The sequence below is a fragment of the Dreissena polymorpha genome, chromosome 3 (genome assembly GCF_020536995.1).
Source record: "Dreissena polymorpha isolate Duluth1 chromosome 3, UMN_Dpol_1.0, whole genome shotgun sequence".
In the NCBI taxonomy this organism is placed as follows: domain Eukaryota; kingdom Metazoa; phylum Mollusca; class Bivalvia; order Myida; family Dreissenidae; genus Dreissena; species Dreissena polymorpha.
In genome coordinates this window covers 2,919,483-2,939,534 of record NC_068357.1, presented here as the reverse complement: position 1 = coordinate 2,939,534, position 20,052 = coordinate 2,919,483, and the positions used below count along the sequence as shown (strand labels likewise).

At 33.9% G+C, this 20,052-nt stretch overlaps 1 protein-coding gene across 1 annotated transcript in view; it reads left to right on the top strand.

Moving 5' to 3' along the window:
- The first annotated feature begins 11,657 nt into the window (after window positions 1–11,657).
- Window positions 11,658–20,052, top strand: part of LOC127875083 (uncharacterized) — a 9,288-nt gene continuing 893 nt past the window's right edge. The window contains exons 1-4 of the mRNA XM_052419901.1: window positions 11,658–11,860; window positions 13,067–13,097; window positions 15,846–15,989; window positions 19,682–19,798. Of these exons, the coding sequence (XP_052275861.1) occupies window positions 11,834–11,860; window positions 13,067–13,097; window positions 15,846–15,989; window positions 19,682–19,798 (319 nt within the window). The 5' untranslated portion in view covers window positions 11,658–11,833. The remainder of the gene's footprint in view (window positions 11,861–13,066; window positions 13,098–15,845; window positions 15,990–19,681; window positions 19,799–20,052) is intronic.

The following is a 20,052-nucleotide window of genomic DNA, read 5'->3' as shown; positions in this document are numbered from 1 at the left end:
ACACAGAGACAAACATTTGAAACGCATTTGTTGTTTACGCATTCTTGCTATTCTACGTTTAAAGCGTCTCGGGAAGCATTTCATCTGTTTTTACTCAAAAGTCCTTGTTGAGCGTTTGCCAACAAGGACTTAGAGCAACGAAGATGTAGTGACATATAGTAGTAGTAGTAGTAGTAGTAGTAGTAGTAGTAGTAGTAGTAGTAGTAGTAGTAGTAGTAGTAGTAGTAGTAGTAGTAGTAGTAATAGTAGTAGTAGTAGTAGTAGTAGCAGAAGCAGTAGAAGTAGTAGATATCTAGTAGTAGTAGTCAGTTAAAAACAGTACCCTGCAATAATATATTATACGTATTAAAACTAATTTGATTGAGCTTGGTAAAAAGCTTTTCAACTGTTTTTACTCACAAGTTATTGTTGAGCATTTGCCAACAAGGACTTAGAGCAAAAAAGATGTATTGACATATGTAGGAGTAGTAGTAGTCGTAGTGGTAGTAGTAGCAGAAGCAGTAGAAGTAGTAGATATCTATTAGTAGTAGTCAGTTAAAAACAGTACCCTGCAATAATATATTATACGTATTAAAACTAATTTGATTGAACTTGGTAAAAAGCTTTTCAACTGTTTTTACTCACAAGTTATTGTTGAGCAATTGCCAACAAGGACTTAGAGCTAAGAAGATGTAGTGACATTGGTAGCAGTAGTAGTTGTAGCAGCAGAAGCAGTGGTTGTAGTAGTAGAAGTAGTAGTTGTAGTAGTAGTAGTAGTAGTAGTAGTAGTAGTAGTAGTAGTAGTAGTAGTAGTAGTAGTAGTAGTAGTAGTATTAGTAGTAGTAGTAGTAGTAGTAGAAGTAGTAGTAGTAGTAGTAGTAGTAGTAGTAGTAGTAGTAGTAGTAGTAGTAGTAGTAGTAGTAGTAGTAGTAGTAGTAGTAGTAGTAGTAGTAGTAGTAGTAGTTACTAAGTTATTGATATTTTAAATCTTAACAAAGTTGTGGTTAGAACATATCCACACACATGCACACACATACACAAACAACAACAACACAAACAAAACATATTCTGTATTAATACATAAAAAGAATATGATTTAGTTATTGATATTTTTCAGTAGATGATATACATAGTAACATAACCCTTTTAAAATAGCTTCATCATTTGAGCTCATCAACTTATAAAAATCTAGCGTTGAATCGCCAGAAGAATACCAGCTATACCGAATATTTAATCGTATTTCGCAAAATGTTTGTCACACGCGGTTACAAGCTGGAGAATAATGACCATCCTCTACTCTACTAAAGCCAAAACAACTCAATCACTTCCAACAAAGTATTGTGTTGCTTGATCGTGTCATAAATATACTTGGTACCGTCCAGCTTTCTTCTGAGTATGCTCACTGCACACGTATACACTTCAAGTGACCTGCTCATCTCTCAATTGTCTGAATATTATTAGCAATTGATACTTCATGATGAATCTTACGGAATTAAAAATCATGTTTTACGCTTTAAGACCGTATTTAAGCCCACTGTATTTGTTCCACAATCCACCGCATTATACGATCATATACTGGGTGTGATTAATACCGGGGATTAATACAAATAAAAAGAGTAAACAGTGCAGTTAAACTCGGAAAAATTCAGCTGAGGAAAATATTATTGATGAAGATTAGTAATTTTATAGTGGGACAAATGAAAGTATTATTAAAGTATTGTATTTAAAGTAGCCATATTCAATCAAATGTTTTTATATAAAACACATGAAAACGAAATGGTTGCTTTCTCTTTGCATTGCATACGTAAAAATCGGTTAATGTTTATAGCTTGCCTAGTGAAAATTGTCTTGTATGCCACACTTGAAAAATGTACATATCATTTTGGAAAACGAATACCGTCTATGGCCCTATTCCACTACGAAAACAAGCCCACGATTCGCTACGATTTATCACATTTACTGAATCGGGAAGACTCGTGACAGTATACGATTCAGTTACGACACTGGTACGATTGAGTTACGACGAATCGGGGGGTTCGGTTGAAGTCTTGCGAATAGGGTCGCGACTTCACTACGATGAGTAAGAATCTACTGCCACTGTACTACGAACGATGCAGATCGATCACAACTAAGCTAGGACATCACCCATGAATTCGGCGCCAATATCTATTGATATTTATCTAAATAGAGAGAATCTTAGCGGGCTCGCAACTCACTTGGGGTGCACTCGTGAGAGTCTCGATCTAAGTCGAGATAATTTTAGGAGGATCGAACTCACTCAGTGTGAACTCGTGAGAGTCTTGACAAAGTCGTAGCTGATTCGTAGACAGATTTCGTCACCACCTATTTCCGATTGAGTCACGAATTACCTTCGACTCTATTACGACGCCCAAGAACGCACTACGACGCTGTTACAAGTCAACTGCGATCAAATTCAGTCTTGAAGTTCCTGGCCAAATTTTAAACACGTTTAAAATCTGGCCACGATTTTTCGGGAGTTCACGATTTGCAGGAATCACTTACGACCGGCCCACGACTAGCTACGAATGAGTTAGGACCTTCGCCGTTTGAGCTACGAATGTCCCCGACCTCAAAATATTGGAAATCGGGACAAATCGTTGGGAATCGAGTCGTAGTGGAATACCCCTATTAGATAACATGATTAAATAATTAATAAATGTTCCGATTTATTAAGTAAAATAATTCTTTTATGTACATTAATGTGTTACTTTAAGTTTCTACATAATAGTGTTTAATACATTGAAGGATATTTATTTCCTCATAAATTATTGATATTGAAGCACAAGAATTAGAGCGTTTTAATCGATCAAGACTTTTGATTTGTTATGAGATATTCGGGCAAGTTAATACGAGCCAGCCTTCAAAGTCAATATTTGATGTAATTTCTATCTCTAATGTGCACGGGTTTTACTACCATTGTCGATTGTTTAAAGTTGTACTGTTATATGTTTTGTATTCTCTAATATCAAACCACTTCAAACGATTACTTGTCCAACCTCACCGTAAAAGGACACTGTAACATTGTAAAGAGAACTTAGCCTCTACTTATACTGGGAAACAGTGACTCGTGTGTCTCTTTACACGTGATGTCGAAAAGCATTTTAACGGCATTTATTACAAATATATTTCTGTAAGAATTTTTCTCGATATGCTGTTTAGATCGCACATGGGGCGTACTTCCATTTCGTTTGATTGTCACGATGTTGCTTGGGGCTGAACACACAGAAAACAATGTTATCTGCGCGTTTCGTGCACATAATATACATAGTTTATAAATACGCAGAGAAATGCAGTCAGAATAAGGAATATTGTGTACTATAAAACATATTGTACAATATACAATAAGTGTCGTGTTCATAGTCTTTCCTGTTCATGGTCGCTGAAGTTTTCGTGAACATTGTCGAAGATATTATCGTAAATTTCTCTTGCGATGGATCCGTTCTTACATGCTATATTTGACAAACAGCCAACGTTCAGTAAACGGAGTTTTATTGATAGCGTATGGTACAGGGACATCTGTTTTCATTACTTGAAATAACATGCCCCTTGGTGGTAGGGGGATTATATATTTGTGGGATATCATTTGTTGATGGGATTGCAAACATATAACTAGTTAACAACCAGCTGGGAACTACAAGCCTTATTTGTACCATCTGCTACATTGTTAAATAACAAACAAAACGAGAATGAATAGCGTCACTGAAATAGACAATACATCGTGCAGAATTATTTACATGCAGGAAACCGTCAGGGCGGTTGGTATCAAACTATGTTGATTGTTCTCTGCATTGTGAATTCATTGTGAATTCGTAATAAAAACACGTGATTTTTACGCAACATTTGTGTCATAATTAGTCATCTTTGCAAAAACATTAAATGTTGTGGCTACAGTAATGATCAAACGTTTTTAGTCCCCATGACCAACATGTGAGTAAACGCAATACAAACGATTCATTATGTTACGTCACTATGCTTTTCTTGCTACATCTTGAAAATGTTCCAGACAGTACGCAGTTTTTATATGTTTAAGCTAGATAAAACTTTTAAGAAACAAGTTATTTTCATTATGCATGCTTATTTAGTCTTTCTTTATGAGGTCTACAAAATAACGTACGTTTAGCGACGGCACATGTAGCGTTAATTTTACAAACTACAACGACTTGTGACTTGTTTTCTATGACTTAATAATGAAACGTAGTGTTATTCAATCAGCAACATGGAGTCATATGTGAAAAGAGTTCCGGATATTCCAATATATTGTTTAGTAAAATGTACGTGTTTAAACGCGAGATCAAGTTAATTTGACAAACAAACTATTTCTGCAGCTCATTAGTAATACATGTGTTGTAATTGAGGCTTTAATTTGCCTTAATTACTGTATATTATCACTATATTGAACAAGGCATATCAAGTCGATTATTTACTCATTGTTTATGAATTATGCTGACTTCATTTTAATTTTTGTACGAGTGTATGTTATTCGCGGGAAAAAAGGGAGAGTATATATTAAATATCTCTAATATTACATGGACGAATTACATTATCTTCTTTGCAGAAGAGAAATAATTTCCATCTTAGTATTGGTTATTGTGGTAATAACCAACGGTTTGTCGTTCCGATGCATGTTATCAAACTACTCGAGCAATTGCCCCCATGATATAATTTCTACTTATCGGAACTCCTCCAACACCTTAGTAAATACCACACTAACCGGAAAATATTTACAAAATAACACGCTTTTTTAACGATGTCAACAAGATCTTATATTTTGGTGAGTGTAATAGTAATATTAATTATAAAACATAAAATTAAAATTGCCCCTATCCCTATCCAAATATATATCCATAGCTCACTAAGCAGATTGATCCTGCTTGACTGTGTATACTGTAAAATCCAGAATACAGTTTAACTAAACATGAGAGTTTCATATTTCATAAACTGTTGTATCACTGCAGCAGTTTGCCACACAATTTTTTAAATTATTTTTCTATATTGAAATACTTTAACCTTCATTCTTAGTAAGTATTACAGTAAATTCGTTGCCAAGCATGTTAAAGGAAAGACCCGAACACTCATTCCCTGCATAATTATATATACGAATTGAGCATCGCGTCACATAAATACATAGTTTGTTGATGACGATTCTAACTAGGTTTTAATTTATTAATGCTTTGTATAAACTTCTTTTATAATTACACCTGGGAGAGTAATTGTTAAACCAGCTTTAGAATAGAACCCAGTATGACTTCCTAAATTCTACATTGTATTTTCATAAAATTCAAATGGTGTTTTATCTCTGTATCGCAAAGTGATCTATGTATACAAGTATGTAATTTTAAATATCCCATTCATTGAGCGTTAACGTTAATAATTAGTACAACCATACGAAATGACCGGTATATTGCTATTACACACACATGCTTGAATGCCACACACGGTGTAAAAGGTTTATTTTTATAATGTGAGCACATTGTAAGTGACATAAGTACCGTTACAATGTTGCTTACCTGGCAACTGTCACACAAAGTTTTCCTTTATCTGCCCGTTGAAACCTTCGCACTTCACATAACAGCCAACATGCCCACATTGCATTGTATTCGATTCGTTGAAATTTGTTTCAGGAATACAGATTGACAGCAGTTGCGTTGGCAGTGTTGCTCAAATCCTTGAATGACATGTCCGTCTACCAATTTTTCGGTGTCTTAGGTCGCACCATTTGAAGACCAATAGTCAGATCTGAATTATTCACTATAGCTACGGTATTACCCATATATCTATATCTGCTATTATTCTTAATAAAATAAGTCATTTCCATATACTTAAAAGTATGTACGCTTCACTTGTCTCCACATAGCGATCGGCTGTAACTGTCACTATTGTCGACCAGTATTTAAAATACTAGTATGTGAACTCAAATAAATGTTCAGAGTCAACGTCAGAACCATAATTAGGTAGTTCATAAAGATATATATGAAATCATCATACAAATCTTGCTTTTGTTCATAACAATAGCGATATCACCGTGTCCAATATGACACCGACGTATTGTGTACAACAACTTTACCATTGGTACGCACGTTAGGTTCTTTCCATGACACGTTCTGTTGGCTGAGCCGGCCGTTATAACGCGCTTGTAGACAACGAGAGGTAGTTTGACGCATGTGTATGTATATGTATTAATGATTGATTTATTGTTTTTGACGATGAGCTGTATATGCTTAAGTTGCAAATAAACTATCTATCTATCTGTATCTGTTGTAAACCTCTTGCTTTGTCATATCTGTTAATATGTCTCCATCAAGCTTCATCTCCAGTTTTGGTGAAGGTCTACTTTTGTAGGATGTACATGTTGTATTCACAGTGTCTCCTCTCTTAGCTCAGGTAGATGCAGGGGTGGCTCCTCTCGGGATACTTTGAAAATGCATGTTAATGACTATATGTTTACATTCGTATTTGGTTATATTATACTTGCTTTATGATTAGTATCTTAACTGGAACGCTGTATTTTCATGTGTAGGAAACATTTTCGGTTATAATTAGTAACGTATATGTTAACAAAAAGGTCAGTGCACATGTTGTTGGTGTTTTTTTTCATTAAAGGAATGTATGTAATCAAAATTTATAATACCAATTACAGAAGAATGTCCGCAAATAACATACATTTCTTTCAACAAGATTATTATTAATTTTTAATAAGATTGAGGTAATACGATCTTACCATACACGTAAAGCAATACACTAGCATTGAACATCATGTTACAATCTGATATGAATGTAAAACATCTCATTGTTGCCATGTGATGAATTTTGTCGATGTCAGTACTCGCGGACATGTACATATACGGCAACGTCCTTGAGTTGCTGCGAATACAGTACAAATACCCTATCGTGCAAAGGCATGTTCATTTCAATGGATAACTATCATGAAAAAGCCGTACTTAGTTGTATTTAAGGCCCTGTTACATAATTTAAATGAAAATGAACAATTCCTTTTTTTCCCCAAAATTAAAAGCAGTTTGCGTTAGTGTGTTGTAGATGGGGTTTCGGTTCTCGAGTTCGATCTCAAATCACTGTCTTTAACTTTTACTCCAGTGGTTCGAGCCCAGTTGAGGGTTACTTTTTTATTTCTTTAGTTGTATTCATGTTTTTTACTGGAGCTTTTTAGTTCCAATATTTACATTTAGCAATATAAAGCAGTTAATTTTAAACTTCAATACATGCCCAAATCTGTGAAAAGGCCCCTTTAATTGATGTTTTTTGTTGATTGATTAATTTGTTACATAAAAAGTATTGGAATATATATGGCAAATGTTTTACTACCAGAAAACAGTTTTTAAAGAATATCCAGATTAAATAGAAATTCAAAGGATTTATTAGAAAGCAGCAAATATAATTAGTGCGAAAACACTTGTGCAATCAGTGCAATTTATATTTAATGAAACGGCTCTCAAACTCGTACAAATAGGATAACACAAGATAAACCGACCTCTTCTAAAATTTATATATTTCACTATCAATTCATTTTTGTCACGAATCCACTGTGGCATGGTGGAATAACGGCTTATCCATTTCGGAATTATGACAATATTCGCAGCATTCGCATGTAAATTACACCTTTTTTCAAAATGCTTGCTATCGTTTAGCAATGTCTATATATTTGAAATATTTGGTCAAAGTATTTGTATGCTTGTATTGTTCTGCTTTCATGTATTAACGAATAACTACAAACATATTGTAAACTCAATAATCTAATACAAAATAAAATAACCTTAGAATGAATTAGCATCACATGCCTAAACCCTCCGAAAATTGAAATGAAAATCAATTTAACGAAGATTGCAGAGCAAATACATTGGTGTTATCTATCATCTGAATGACGATAGTAAAAAATAAGTCAAAGTAAATGCTATTTTCCAAATTTGAAATCTGTCTCTTTTTATTATAACAATAACGCTGCAAGCCAGGTTTATGGTAATCCGATATACATGTGGCTACAGAAAATATGCATTCAATTTCGCAACCATACAGTTTAAGATGTCAGATATTTATTGACTATGATGCATCTGCGTGCAAAGATCGCGCAATAAAACATATCTGTTGGAAAGCCGAGAAGGCCAACCTGACACGGCGAAATCGATATAAAGGAATAAACAACGATGTGTATTAATTTATAGTTCTAATTGCATTGCATTTGTTTTTCTTTTCAAATGACATGAGTATGCTAAATCGTTAAACATTTCATAACACAAAACACATGAGTCTAGCCATGAAGAATATTATTGGCAAGCCATTAACCGTCAACTTAATAGCCGAGGTATGTGGTACTTTATTGCTGAAATACTAAGTTAATGATTATTGTCATTGGTGTATAACATTATGACAATAATAATCAGAGCTCATTTCCAAAAACACTTGCACTCGATTTATCGCTGGCAACTTTTTACACTAAGTCCATGCAGCGTGCACTATGTATATATACCCCATATTTCCACCATATGCTTTTCACTCGAAAACTGGATAACATATGCGTAGCCAAATACATCGACCAACGGGCCTACTAAGTTGACGAGTTTTGATATTCAAATATTAAATTACTTTTGCAAGTATTCACTCCACCACAAAACAGGTTGACGATATTTTTAGTAATTCACAAAAGTGATGAAGTGCGATGAGCAGCCTAAGCAATCCATGAACTATTGTTATTTATTGCTCGTGGATTACCTTTCAATGTCTGTTTTTGTTTCCGCATAATTTATCAAAATTTGATAATGATATAATCATAAAACTCGATTAGTAAAATATTACATTTTGCCTGGTGTAGGCGTAACTATCTTACGAACAGCTATAGTAAATATCGCTGCAATAACATTACTCTGGGGACTGCCTCAGAGAAAATGCAATATCCGTAAAAGATATTTGATAGTAATTAGCAAACAGCAAATGTATTATTCATTAACTGGCTACACACACGTAACGTATGTAACGGTAGATTCCGATATGTATTCAATACAACCGTATTTGCGTAAATAACATTTACAACGCATCTAACAAAAACATACACCTGTCTGCCTAACAAAGCCAGATACTCTGTGAAGTGGGGAAGGATATAAACATTAGGAATCATTTGAAATCCTGAGTAGTATTAAAGCCTCATAGTAATATCACATCCGTAGGTTGTGTAAGTCTTTCTCGTGTGGGTACAACCGAAAAAAGAGAATCTGGATAAACGGATTTTGTGTCGTCGGTCGGATATATGTCATCCGATCTGCCATCCCAGAGTCCCGCTGGTCCCATTTGTCCCATTGGTGCCAGTGAATGTAGTGACAAAGGTTGGTGTTTCATTTTCAATCGCGTATTTCTTGTTTATATGTTTTTGAGATAGTTGGTATCTTTGAAAGCCTTCTCTAACTATCGTTAAAATAGTTAGTACAAGTTTTTTTCAATATGTTTAGTTATACACAAAGTGACGCTCTAGTTTAGTTTAGCCGGTTAGTTGACCTTTTACCGTAAATGTTTCAAATAAAGATTACATTTTGTACGAAATGATTCGACTTAATGTACAGTGTTCCGCATTAAATAGATCTCCTTTTTCTTCATACTAAATATTTTAAATGAACATACAACTATTTGTTAAAGTCTCGCGAAAAATTAGGTGTTATAACATACAGATTTATAAATAGTTTAAATTACTGCTGTTTCAAATACAAATAAAAAACACTAACAATCCTACATTTAAATAGGTAAGTTTTGGTCCATTGGTCTGTGCCGTTTTTTTGTTCGGAGGATAACTCGGGAGGTTTAGAATTTATTCAAATGCACCTTCGTATATTGATATAGAGCCTTGAAGGCAATTGCAGCGTTAAAGTGCCATAACTCTTACTTATGATCTAACATTGTTATTGCACTTAAGTTAATCTTCTTGTGCAAATGGTAACTTCCTTTGTATGAACGATATTTAAAAAAAACGGTGTACATCGATAGAACATATTGAGTTGATGTGCAGAGTAAAATCAAATCAGAATGCTCTTCTGAGTATATTTTGAGTTTATTTTATTCATTTGCTTATTTGTCTTAGTTGTGCATTGTGCGCAATTGTATTGGAGGTATCCAAATGATTTTTCACCTATTTATATATGCTTTCAGCGAAATGCCAAGATTACAATATCAAGTAGTTTCTAAATTATTGTCCCTTTTTTCGTTTGCATAGAGCATGATAAATAAGTATAAAGATGTGTGCTTTTTTTTCAATTATTAGCCTTACTTTATTAGTATTAAAGGGAATGTTACAAACGTTTAACTAATGATAAGAAAGTCAGAGAAAGTGCAGAGAACAAATATCGTAACTCGTGCTTGAGAAGTGGAGAGTTATTACTCTTGTTAATTTTTGTGGTTTTTGTTTTCAAGTTATTACCACTTGTATGTTTTCCCATACTTTGCATGTCTAGTTCATCCATTTGGGTCATAACAAAACTAAGCGCATTCGGCACTTACAGTGATAACAATTTTTTAAAACTTGTTCCCTGCATTTGATATTCTATTTTCTTTTCAATTTCTATTTTTCGTCATCGTCTCCTTTTTCTTGTTCTATTCTTGTTTGTCTACACATTACCTCGTTGGGTCGCTGATTTAATTGATAGCGGAAAAGGTAATATTGTCCATATAATGAATGTCACTTCATGTGATGACACACTGAATACGCAAAAATGTAAATACAATTGAACAGTGCAATCCTGTTATACTTTTTTATTCAGCACAACGTCATTCCTCTTAAAAATATTAATGGGAGAATATTCTATTGAAGTGTATATGTTTTATTTAGTTTCACATTTAATAAATATTTTTTTTTTTGGATGAAACATTTCGTTTACCACAATATAATAACAATAAATATCTTTCAATCTCAAGCGAGTCCACAGTATTGGAATGTTTCACAATACTTCGACCATATGAACCCATTCATGCCTAGTGGACTCTCCCATCCTTCTAAATTGGATCAATTTATTCCAAAATTAGGGATGTCTAGTATATTTATTTCTATATTTAGAATATTTCTTTCAGAATTTCCTTTAAACAAACAGCGCAGACCCTGATGAGACGCCGCATCATGCGGCGTCTCATCTGTTTCTACGCTGTTTGTCAAGGCCTTTTTTTCTAGACGCTAGGCATACAAGGGTTAAATGTTTGTTACAAAGCATACACTAAATAGAAATATTGATTATTTTGATGTTTTTTAAAGACAAGCTGATATTTTCAACGTATTAGTCCATAAGACCATACATGATATATAATGCGATTCTTCGTGCACAAAAAACCTGTCTTATACTTTATACCAGACGATTACATTTATAATCACATGCATGGTATATTTATATTCCATACACAAATGCAGACTCTAATTACGCTTACATTTCTATGACTCTAAACAAGGTCGATAGGTTTTATTCTGGATCAATTCTTATGTTTGATTAATAATCGACATGCTGCATTCACTGTTTGCAAAAGTCAACAACGCAAGCGCTTATATTGAATTCTTCGAATTAAACCAGTAAAATCGAATCTCAACATTGAAATTTACAGGCAATACTATCATTTTACATGGCGTTCAATTTTAATTGGGGGCATATCTAAATAACGATACAAAAGTGTATGTTATTCATTCAAGAACTTAATTATGGTTAATGTTAGGTGTCAAATAGAGTGATGAAATGGAATTTACTAGCCGGATTATAAACTATTTGAAGATATATTGAATTTGTTTAACACAACTATCTCAACGCATTTAAAACTTTAACAGATAGCCGTGATGAAAGTGTTTCTACACACACGATATTAGATGGCAACAGACAACGCTTCTTCGGATGTTCGTTTATTTCGATAATATTTAAACACTTATTCATTATACATTTTACATCAACATTTTTTGTTCCATTTATGTACTCAATGATTAAATGAATTTTGATTTTCGAATGTTTGGAAAATGTCATTGTTTATGTTTACTAACAAATCTATACTGTTTTAGAAACTCCTAACTAAGTAATACAGCAGGTACAATTTTAAATACAAAATATCAGCCGGGAGTCTTAACTATTAACCCTTTAAGTGCGGGAACCGAGTTTTAAAGGCCTTTGCAAACAGTTTGGATCCAGATGAGACGCCACAAAACGTGGCGTCTCATCAGGATCCAAACTGTTTGCTATTCTGATAGTATTCTTTGAAAAAAAAAGAAGAAGAAAATGCTAATTTTAGAAATTCTGCAGACGACATTTTAGCAGACGACAAATTTCCCAGCATGCAAAGGGTTAAAGCAAAAGCTAGTTCACTACCATCTGCGCAATGCGTGTTCTAACTTTCGCCAGCACATAATAACGGCTATGTTAGAACTACACGTATTGTCAAAATTATCGAAGAAAAGAGTTACGAAGGCATTATTATTCGATTTCGAATGACGATTATACATTAATATTTAGTTTTTTATGTAAGAGTGTTATTTTGCTTGTTTAAACAAAAAATCATACAATTTGTTTAACTCTTTGACATGTTTCAAAAGCTTTTTATTAACACACTGTTAACAAGTGCCTTTAATTAATATGTTTAACTTTCCCCAAAATAAATGACTGCAACCTGTTTAAGAAAGGTTAAGATAGTTGCACAATGAAAATAACAATGCAGAGTCGACACATTTCTATCATCATTCTGTTCTGTATACGGTTTAAACCATTTAACAAATTAATCACTACATACATTCAAATGTAACAACACTGTTTATAAATATATAAACAAAGTTAACCACATGTTTATATAGCGGGAATGTTCCTTTACAACTTAAAATGCATGATATCCGATTATATAAGTCGTATTAGGTAAACCACGTTGATTCTGTGCTATGACCATTAATTGATCAGATGAATGAATGAATATCATTCATATCTCGAACATGCCTTGTGGCAATTCCGTGCACACGTTTTATCGTGTCTGTCCTACTTAGCTATGATGTAAGCAGATTGTGTGAATCTCCTCGACATGTACTCAAGAGGTATAAACGAGCCTTTCTTATTGTTTTTTTCAGACTCTCAACCTCTCGGAAGAAGAGATTGCAGGTATGTGGATCCTCTGTGAATCGTTTCCAGATGCGTATTCAGGTTTTATGTTGTTCTTTCCCGCCATAATTTTCATTCCACATTTATCAGAATAGACATTTATAACAAATCATATAATAAATTACATACATAGCAACATATGTGCATATTCTTGTCATGTTTCTGAGACTGTTTCAGTTATTTATGTCGATACTTTGTTATCTTATTTCTTGTTCGGGCATGATGCATGTTGTTAGGATGCTCGTTTAAACATGTCGTATTCAGCTATGGTTTTAATATACACTTTTGTACAGTAAGTAATTGCAAGCACTTTTCCGTTAGTTAATTGATTGGACAGTATTTATAATATTAATTTGAATTTCTGGTTTAACCATAATAAAGCTTTTTAATTTCAGGCACTTCACGCGTCTTTCCTGCACTTAATTCGCGCTGCTGTCTTGTACTATACTTCGATTTATCAAGATTCGCATTATGACATTATACAAAAACACGTTTTGTCTACTTCAATTATGAATTTTCCACAGAAGACCACGCGTTACCTGTACAACGGCATTGCCCAGGACACAGAGTGCTTCAGATAAATTCAATCCATAATAATGTTTAATCGATATCTAACAATTGAAAATCAATTTTGACAGTTGCGGTTTGATAAATATTTAATGTAAACAAGTGGATAAACGTTCAGGCAATGAAACGTCAAACAGCTTGTGTTTGAATTCTGTATTCATGGCAAGTGGTCTGTCTTTAAATTGGTATAAACATCGTTACACGTCTCTTGGTTTAAGGAGCTTTTGAGCTTATCATACCCTATATCAATCATTTGCAATCATATTTTGTTTAAACATTCGCATATACATCAACTTCAATAATATAAACTGAACACGACATTGACCCAGTAAAAATATGTTTATTAGTTTCACACTTTTACTTTTGTAAACTACACAATGTACTTATTTACCACTAATTGTATCAGGTGATATCGAACACCCACCGCTTCCCGTTTCTAATATACGTTGTAACATATCTGGGAACATGCGTTACCTTTCCGGAGAGCAATTACACATTATGTGACCTGAACATTATTCAAGTTATTGATTTTAAACAAATATACATAATTTACAGCTATGACAATACGTTCAATAAACATACAAACTAATTATTCAATAAACTACGTATCCATATTACCATGTCATGACCGGAAGTACGTAATTTTCTTACTTGTTTAGAGTATCCATTTGAATATTAAGGTACCGTGGCTACAATTTAAATGCTGTTACAATAGGAGGTTGTTTATTCCTGACAGTACTATTAAATTTTGGTAGAATACGGGTTCCCGAATTCACCTGCATATGTTTGATTCCAAACTAAAGTACTGTACTGTAAGCAAAATCGGATAACCGAGTACACCTGTATTTTTTTATATTGCAGACTAAACTAATATATTGGCAGTAAAAATCTGGTTACCGAATACACCTGCATTTGTTTGATTCCAGACTATACTAGCTACTGTATTGGAAGAAATAATCGGGTTACCGAATACACCGGTGTTTGTTTTAGAGTTTAGAGGCGTCATGGAGATTTCTTAATTGCTTTCTGACTTTAATAAAGTGATATGGGCATCTAGCAGTTTATAGGTGTCTATCGCAACCGTTGTTTATGTTTGGTGTTTTCACTTCATATACACTTATATTTGTTAATGCGGCATCAACATATTAAAACAATATCACGGAAAGAGAAAAATAATGCATTTGAATATCAACCGTACTTTCGTTTGACAACTGATCATGCATGTACGATGTGAACCTAAATTTAGTTTTAGTGCAGATTCGTTCATACGACACAAAGACACAATTTTGTTTTACGGATCATTTCGGCTTAGAGGACTGGGTGAGTCACGTAAGAATATCGAATATAAAATATATTTTTATAAACAAGTGGTAGCAAGATGAGTTGCAGATAATTGGTCAGTAACCACAAATTTAACTAACTCTTTTGACCTGTTAATTCTGTTCAGCTCATTTCAATAGTGAAAAATGCCCATAATATCACTTTAACTCATTGCAAATCACTCGTTGTGAGTTTAAGTATTGTAATCAGTTGATACGTACTCGTTTCCAGATATAGGTATCAAAACGGTTAAGTTTCGTCAGTAATATACCTTTGAATAGCCGTATGTGTACTCTCTGTTGTTATCACATCACTCAATTCAAACTCTATTAAGTGCAATAATTTACTTTAACACTAATTTCTTTCAGCCAAATATGTTCAGTTTATTCATTAAATAAGGATTAAATATAAAATGGCTAACTACAAAGTCAGTTTACAGAATGTGCTGTTTTAAGATGGGGTGATAGTGTTTACGACGGAAAATTATTTGCCTAATGCATGCTCAAAATCACATAAGAAAAGCAATACAACGATTGTCGTAAACAGCACTCATCAATGCACATTTACTGTTGCCGACTAATCTGATTCTCCAAACTGGCTTTATATTACGTCAGAAACAGACGCGCTGGGGAAAAATAATATATTTCAGATTGTTTTTATTTGCTTACGTTACCGACGATTCCTTCGTGATGCACAGTTTTGTGATGCCTTTAACACATATATGGCATGTTCAAATACATTGTGTTACTAAAATGAAAGTCTCGCTGTGTGTTCATTCGTTTTCAAGGTAGACACATTTTTTATATGGCGTATAATACATGTTAATGGTAGAATGCTTCATATTGAACACGTATTTTACAGAGTACAAAGAAGCGTTTAACATATTCGACAGAGATGGTAGCGGAGCAATAAGTAGCCAAGAGCTCGGCATTGTAATGCGATCTCTGGGTCAAGACCCTTCCGAGGAAGAGCTTGCAAAAATGATACACGAAGTGGACAAAGACGGTAGGGTGGTTTTGATTTTGTGTCTTTACACTTCGAGTATGAATGCTATTTTCAGAGTACCAAGAAGCTTTCAGCATTTTTGATCGCGACGGCAGTGGTTCGATAAGTGTAAACGAGTTGGATATAGCAATGAGATCCCTTGGGCTGAACCCGACCGAGGAGGAATTAGAACGTATGATAAATGAGGCCGACAAGGATGGTAGGGAACCGGAGTGATCATCCGTTCTTTTAGTGTGAAATAGTTCTTCAGAATGCATCTAATCAAACATATTTTTGATTTGTAGATCACAATCATCACGAGCAGTTTTCATATTAGTTTTCTAGATGTTTTCCACTGGACATGGTTCCATTTTTTATTGTCTCATTGAATTAGTTAGATAGTGATTATGTTTGTAGTGTATAACATTATTATAGAAGATCCGGTTTATGGCATCAATAATGGTCCCACCAGAACCAACGTTTATGTTTTGCATCAATATGCTGTTTTCAAATAATTATGTGGCGTTATATGTTAGCTTAACTTTCTCAATAAATTATTTGTCGTCATATGATTAGTTCATTATTTATATGCCTTTATAATAATATATTTTTATACTAAGATATTTACACACTTAGATATTAGTAAATCGTCATAATCCGAGCTCGGTTAAATTGAAATATCCAAGCACTTTTCGTAATTAATAGTGAATTATTTTGTCATTTATACTGCAGTTAATTAACAGCATTTTCAGGTTGGTTTGCATTAAATTGCTGATACACACACAACGTTTTGTGTTAGATATTGTGGTAATTTTAATACTTAAACGATTTGTTTGATCGTTTGTTTTTATTTCAGATGCAAAACAATCAATTGCATACGTTTGAATATTTACAACTCAATTAAAACGATTTGATGTGTTAAGATAACTTTTGTACGATTTTATTGTGTTTTGTTTTTGTAGATTTTATGTAGAAAATACTAAAGTAGAGTTTTGCGTTTGGGAATTTGATAAAACATTCCTGAATTTATGTTTTAGACAAAACGAAACTGTTCGTGTGCTTTGTTTTTATGGTGTGCTTCGTAAAATGTTCGCGATCCCTAGATTCAATACGTAATGAAAACATTAATATTTTATATTACTGTGTTTTGATATAAAAATGTATATGTTCTGTAGGGTTCCATTTACGATCCAAAACTTTTTCTCTTTTTTGCTGTTGCTCGTTTATAAAAAGATATTACTGATAACTAGTATTTTCATGATGTTTTGGGTAGGATTTCCAAAACATTTATGTTCTATGGTGTTAAATGTTTTATACAAAAAAGTATCATTTTAGGTTATGTTGTAAAAATATTTGTATACACAATGAAAACAGTAATGTTTTCTGATGTTGCATATATTTTGACAAATGTAAATCAATACTTCTCTGTATGTAAACATTTCACATATATCTTCGATAAAAGTTTGACTGTGTGGTTTCCGTGATAATCCAATAAGTTTTAAACTGTCAAATTACACAAACTAAGAAAGTATTGAAGCTATACCGTGTATTACGGACTTCGTCAGCAGAATGATTTCTTCTGTTGGGAAACGTTAACATCGCTAATTGTCGGGGGAGAGCGATGTTAACGTACCGTCCCAGGTATGCGAGAGTTGGTAGCGGCCCCCCGTCCTTGTTTAGCGCCGGTCTTAGTGCACGGATGTTAATAGCCTCCTTAAACCCTCTCTCGAACAAAGATGGCTCACGGACTAGTATCCTAACGTTCTCAATTGTGATTGTGTGGTCCGGTTTACAGTCATGTATATGCCTTGAGACATCCGATGATGTTGAACTCGGTCTCCTGTGTTCCATGAATCGTGTTTTCAGATTTCTTTCAGTTTCACCAATATAGTCCATTGAACTATGTTTCTTTGGATGGCCATCACATTCGATATGGTAGATACGTCCTCAGATGTCTTTCTTGGTTTGTCCTTAGGGTGAACTAGCAATTGTCTTAGAGTTTTATGTTGCTTATGGGATACGCTGATGTTGTGTTTAAGAAAGGCCCGCTTCAACTGTTCAGGGTTACATTGAATATATGGAAGGACGACGTTGCCCTTAGACTTGGCTTGCCTGGTACTCTCTTGCTCTCTTTACAGGACTTAGGTTTGCCGGTGTGTTCCCTTCCATTTTTCAGTGCCCATTCCGGATCTTGTCACTTCTTCAAGGCCTTGCTGACATGCTGTATTTCATAATTCAAGGCCTGTTCTTCTGAAATTATTGATTAAGCTCTTCCAAAAAGAGTTCTTACTACTTACAGTTTATGTTTATTCGGATGGTGTGAGTTGAAATCTAGATATTGTCGGTTTTCTGTAGATAGTGTTTTTTTAAGCTGCTGTCCGTTTTTCTGATTGTATTGGTGTCAAGGAAAGCTAGTGAGCCGTTCTCTTCTTTTTCATCGTGAACTTTATGTCAGGGTCAATGGAGTTGATGCGCTCTGTGAACACCTCGACAAGTTCAACCTTCTGTTTTGTGTGGGTGTCATCGACGTAGCGGAACCACCAGCCTGGTGGGTGTGGGGCTGTGCGGAGAGCCTGTTCCTCAAAATGCCCCATGTATAGGTTGCACACTATCTGTGAGACAGGAGAATCCATAGCGGCTCCATGTATATATTGCTAGAAATTACCATCAAACACAAAATATGTGCAACGACGGGGCCGCTACCAACTCTCGCACACATTGGACAGTACGTTAACATCGCTCACCCCGACAATAAGCGGTTTTAACGTTTTCCCAACAGTAAGAATCATTCTGCTGATGAAGTCCGTAGTACACGGACGAAAGCTCTAGGTTTAGCTTTCAATACTTAGTGTGTGTAGTTTGACAGTCTAAAACGTATTGGATTCATATACATAATTAAAAGAAAATAAACGTTCGTGTTCATTGCAGCATATGCATGTTTTGGAATAAACAGTTTGATTTTATCTGACTATTTATAGTAAGAATTCAGGTCAGTCGTTTATTAACTTGAAAAAAGTGATTACATCATTTGTAAAGTTTACTTTTCCAAACAATAGTCGATTTGGGTATTAATTCGATTCGGTTAAACGAAGGCCTTTATTTTTCTTATTCAATGTTTTATTAGCATATTTTGCGTTACTTTATTAAATGTTTCAATAATAATTTGTTTTATTGATTGTTTGGTTTAGACATTTAAGCAACATTACAAACTTACGCTAAAACTGGTTATTAAACTAAAAATATAAAATATATATTACATATATGTATTCATTTAGCTGTTTTAGCTCATTCTAACCTTAGAGAATTTGCATGACTAATTATCAAAAAAGTATTATCACTGTATTGTATGAATACACGACTACAATGACAGTTGTATATATATATATTTTGTATTTCCCACTCTCAGTGAGGACAGTATTTACGCCATAAAATTTTAGGATGCTTGGTCACATCTGTTATTTCTTATAAAACAAGTATTGCAACTGTGATCAAGGATAAACAACATACATTAATATCAATATGTACTAACGTTTTAAATAAATAATAAACTCAATTATATATTATACTCTATTGCGACGTGTAAATGCTGAAAAGTCGAATATATATATAATACTATGTATAATCTTATGCGAATTAACAAATAACAGTTACTTACAATGTTACATCTTTGAAATAAAAAAAAGTCTTACTTATGATTGATTTATATTATATAGGCAACCAGGAGCTTGACTTTGATGAATTCTGCGAGCTGATGAGCAAAACCAAGAAGGATGTGACGAGCTATAAAGCAATCGAAGAAGCGTTTAAAGTGTTTGACAAGGAGGGAAAAGGTAGGCTCAGTATCACCTTTGTTTTGCTTGCATTTTCATGTCTATGTGAGAAGTAATGTAGAAGGGCTCTTTCACCTTCTTAAGGGAAAGGTTACTGATTGTCACCATTGTTTGAATTGCACTACTTATCAAATTTAGGTATTAATAAGTGCTTCATCACTCTCTGAATGAACGGTTTGATATCAGTCGGTGTACAGTCCCAAAAACAACACAAAATCAGCAGGTTTCACCATACCACTTGATAGAAGTTATAG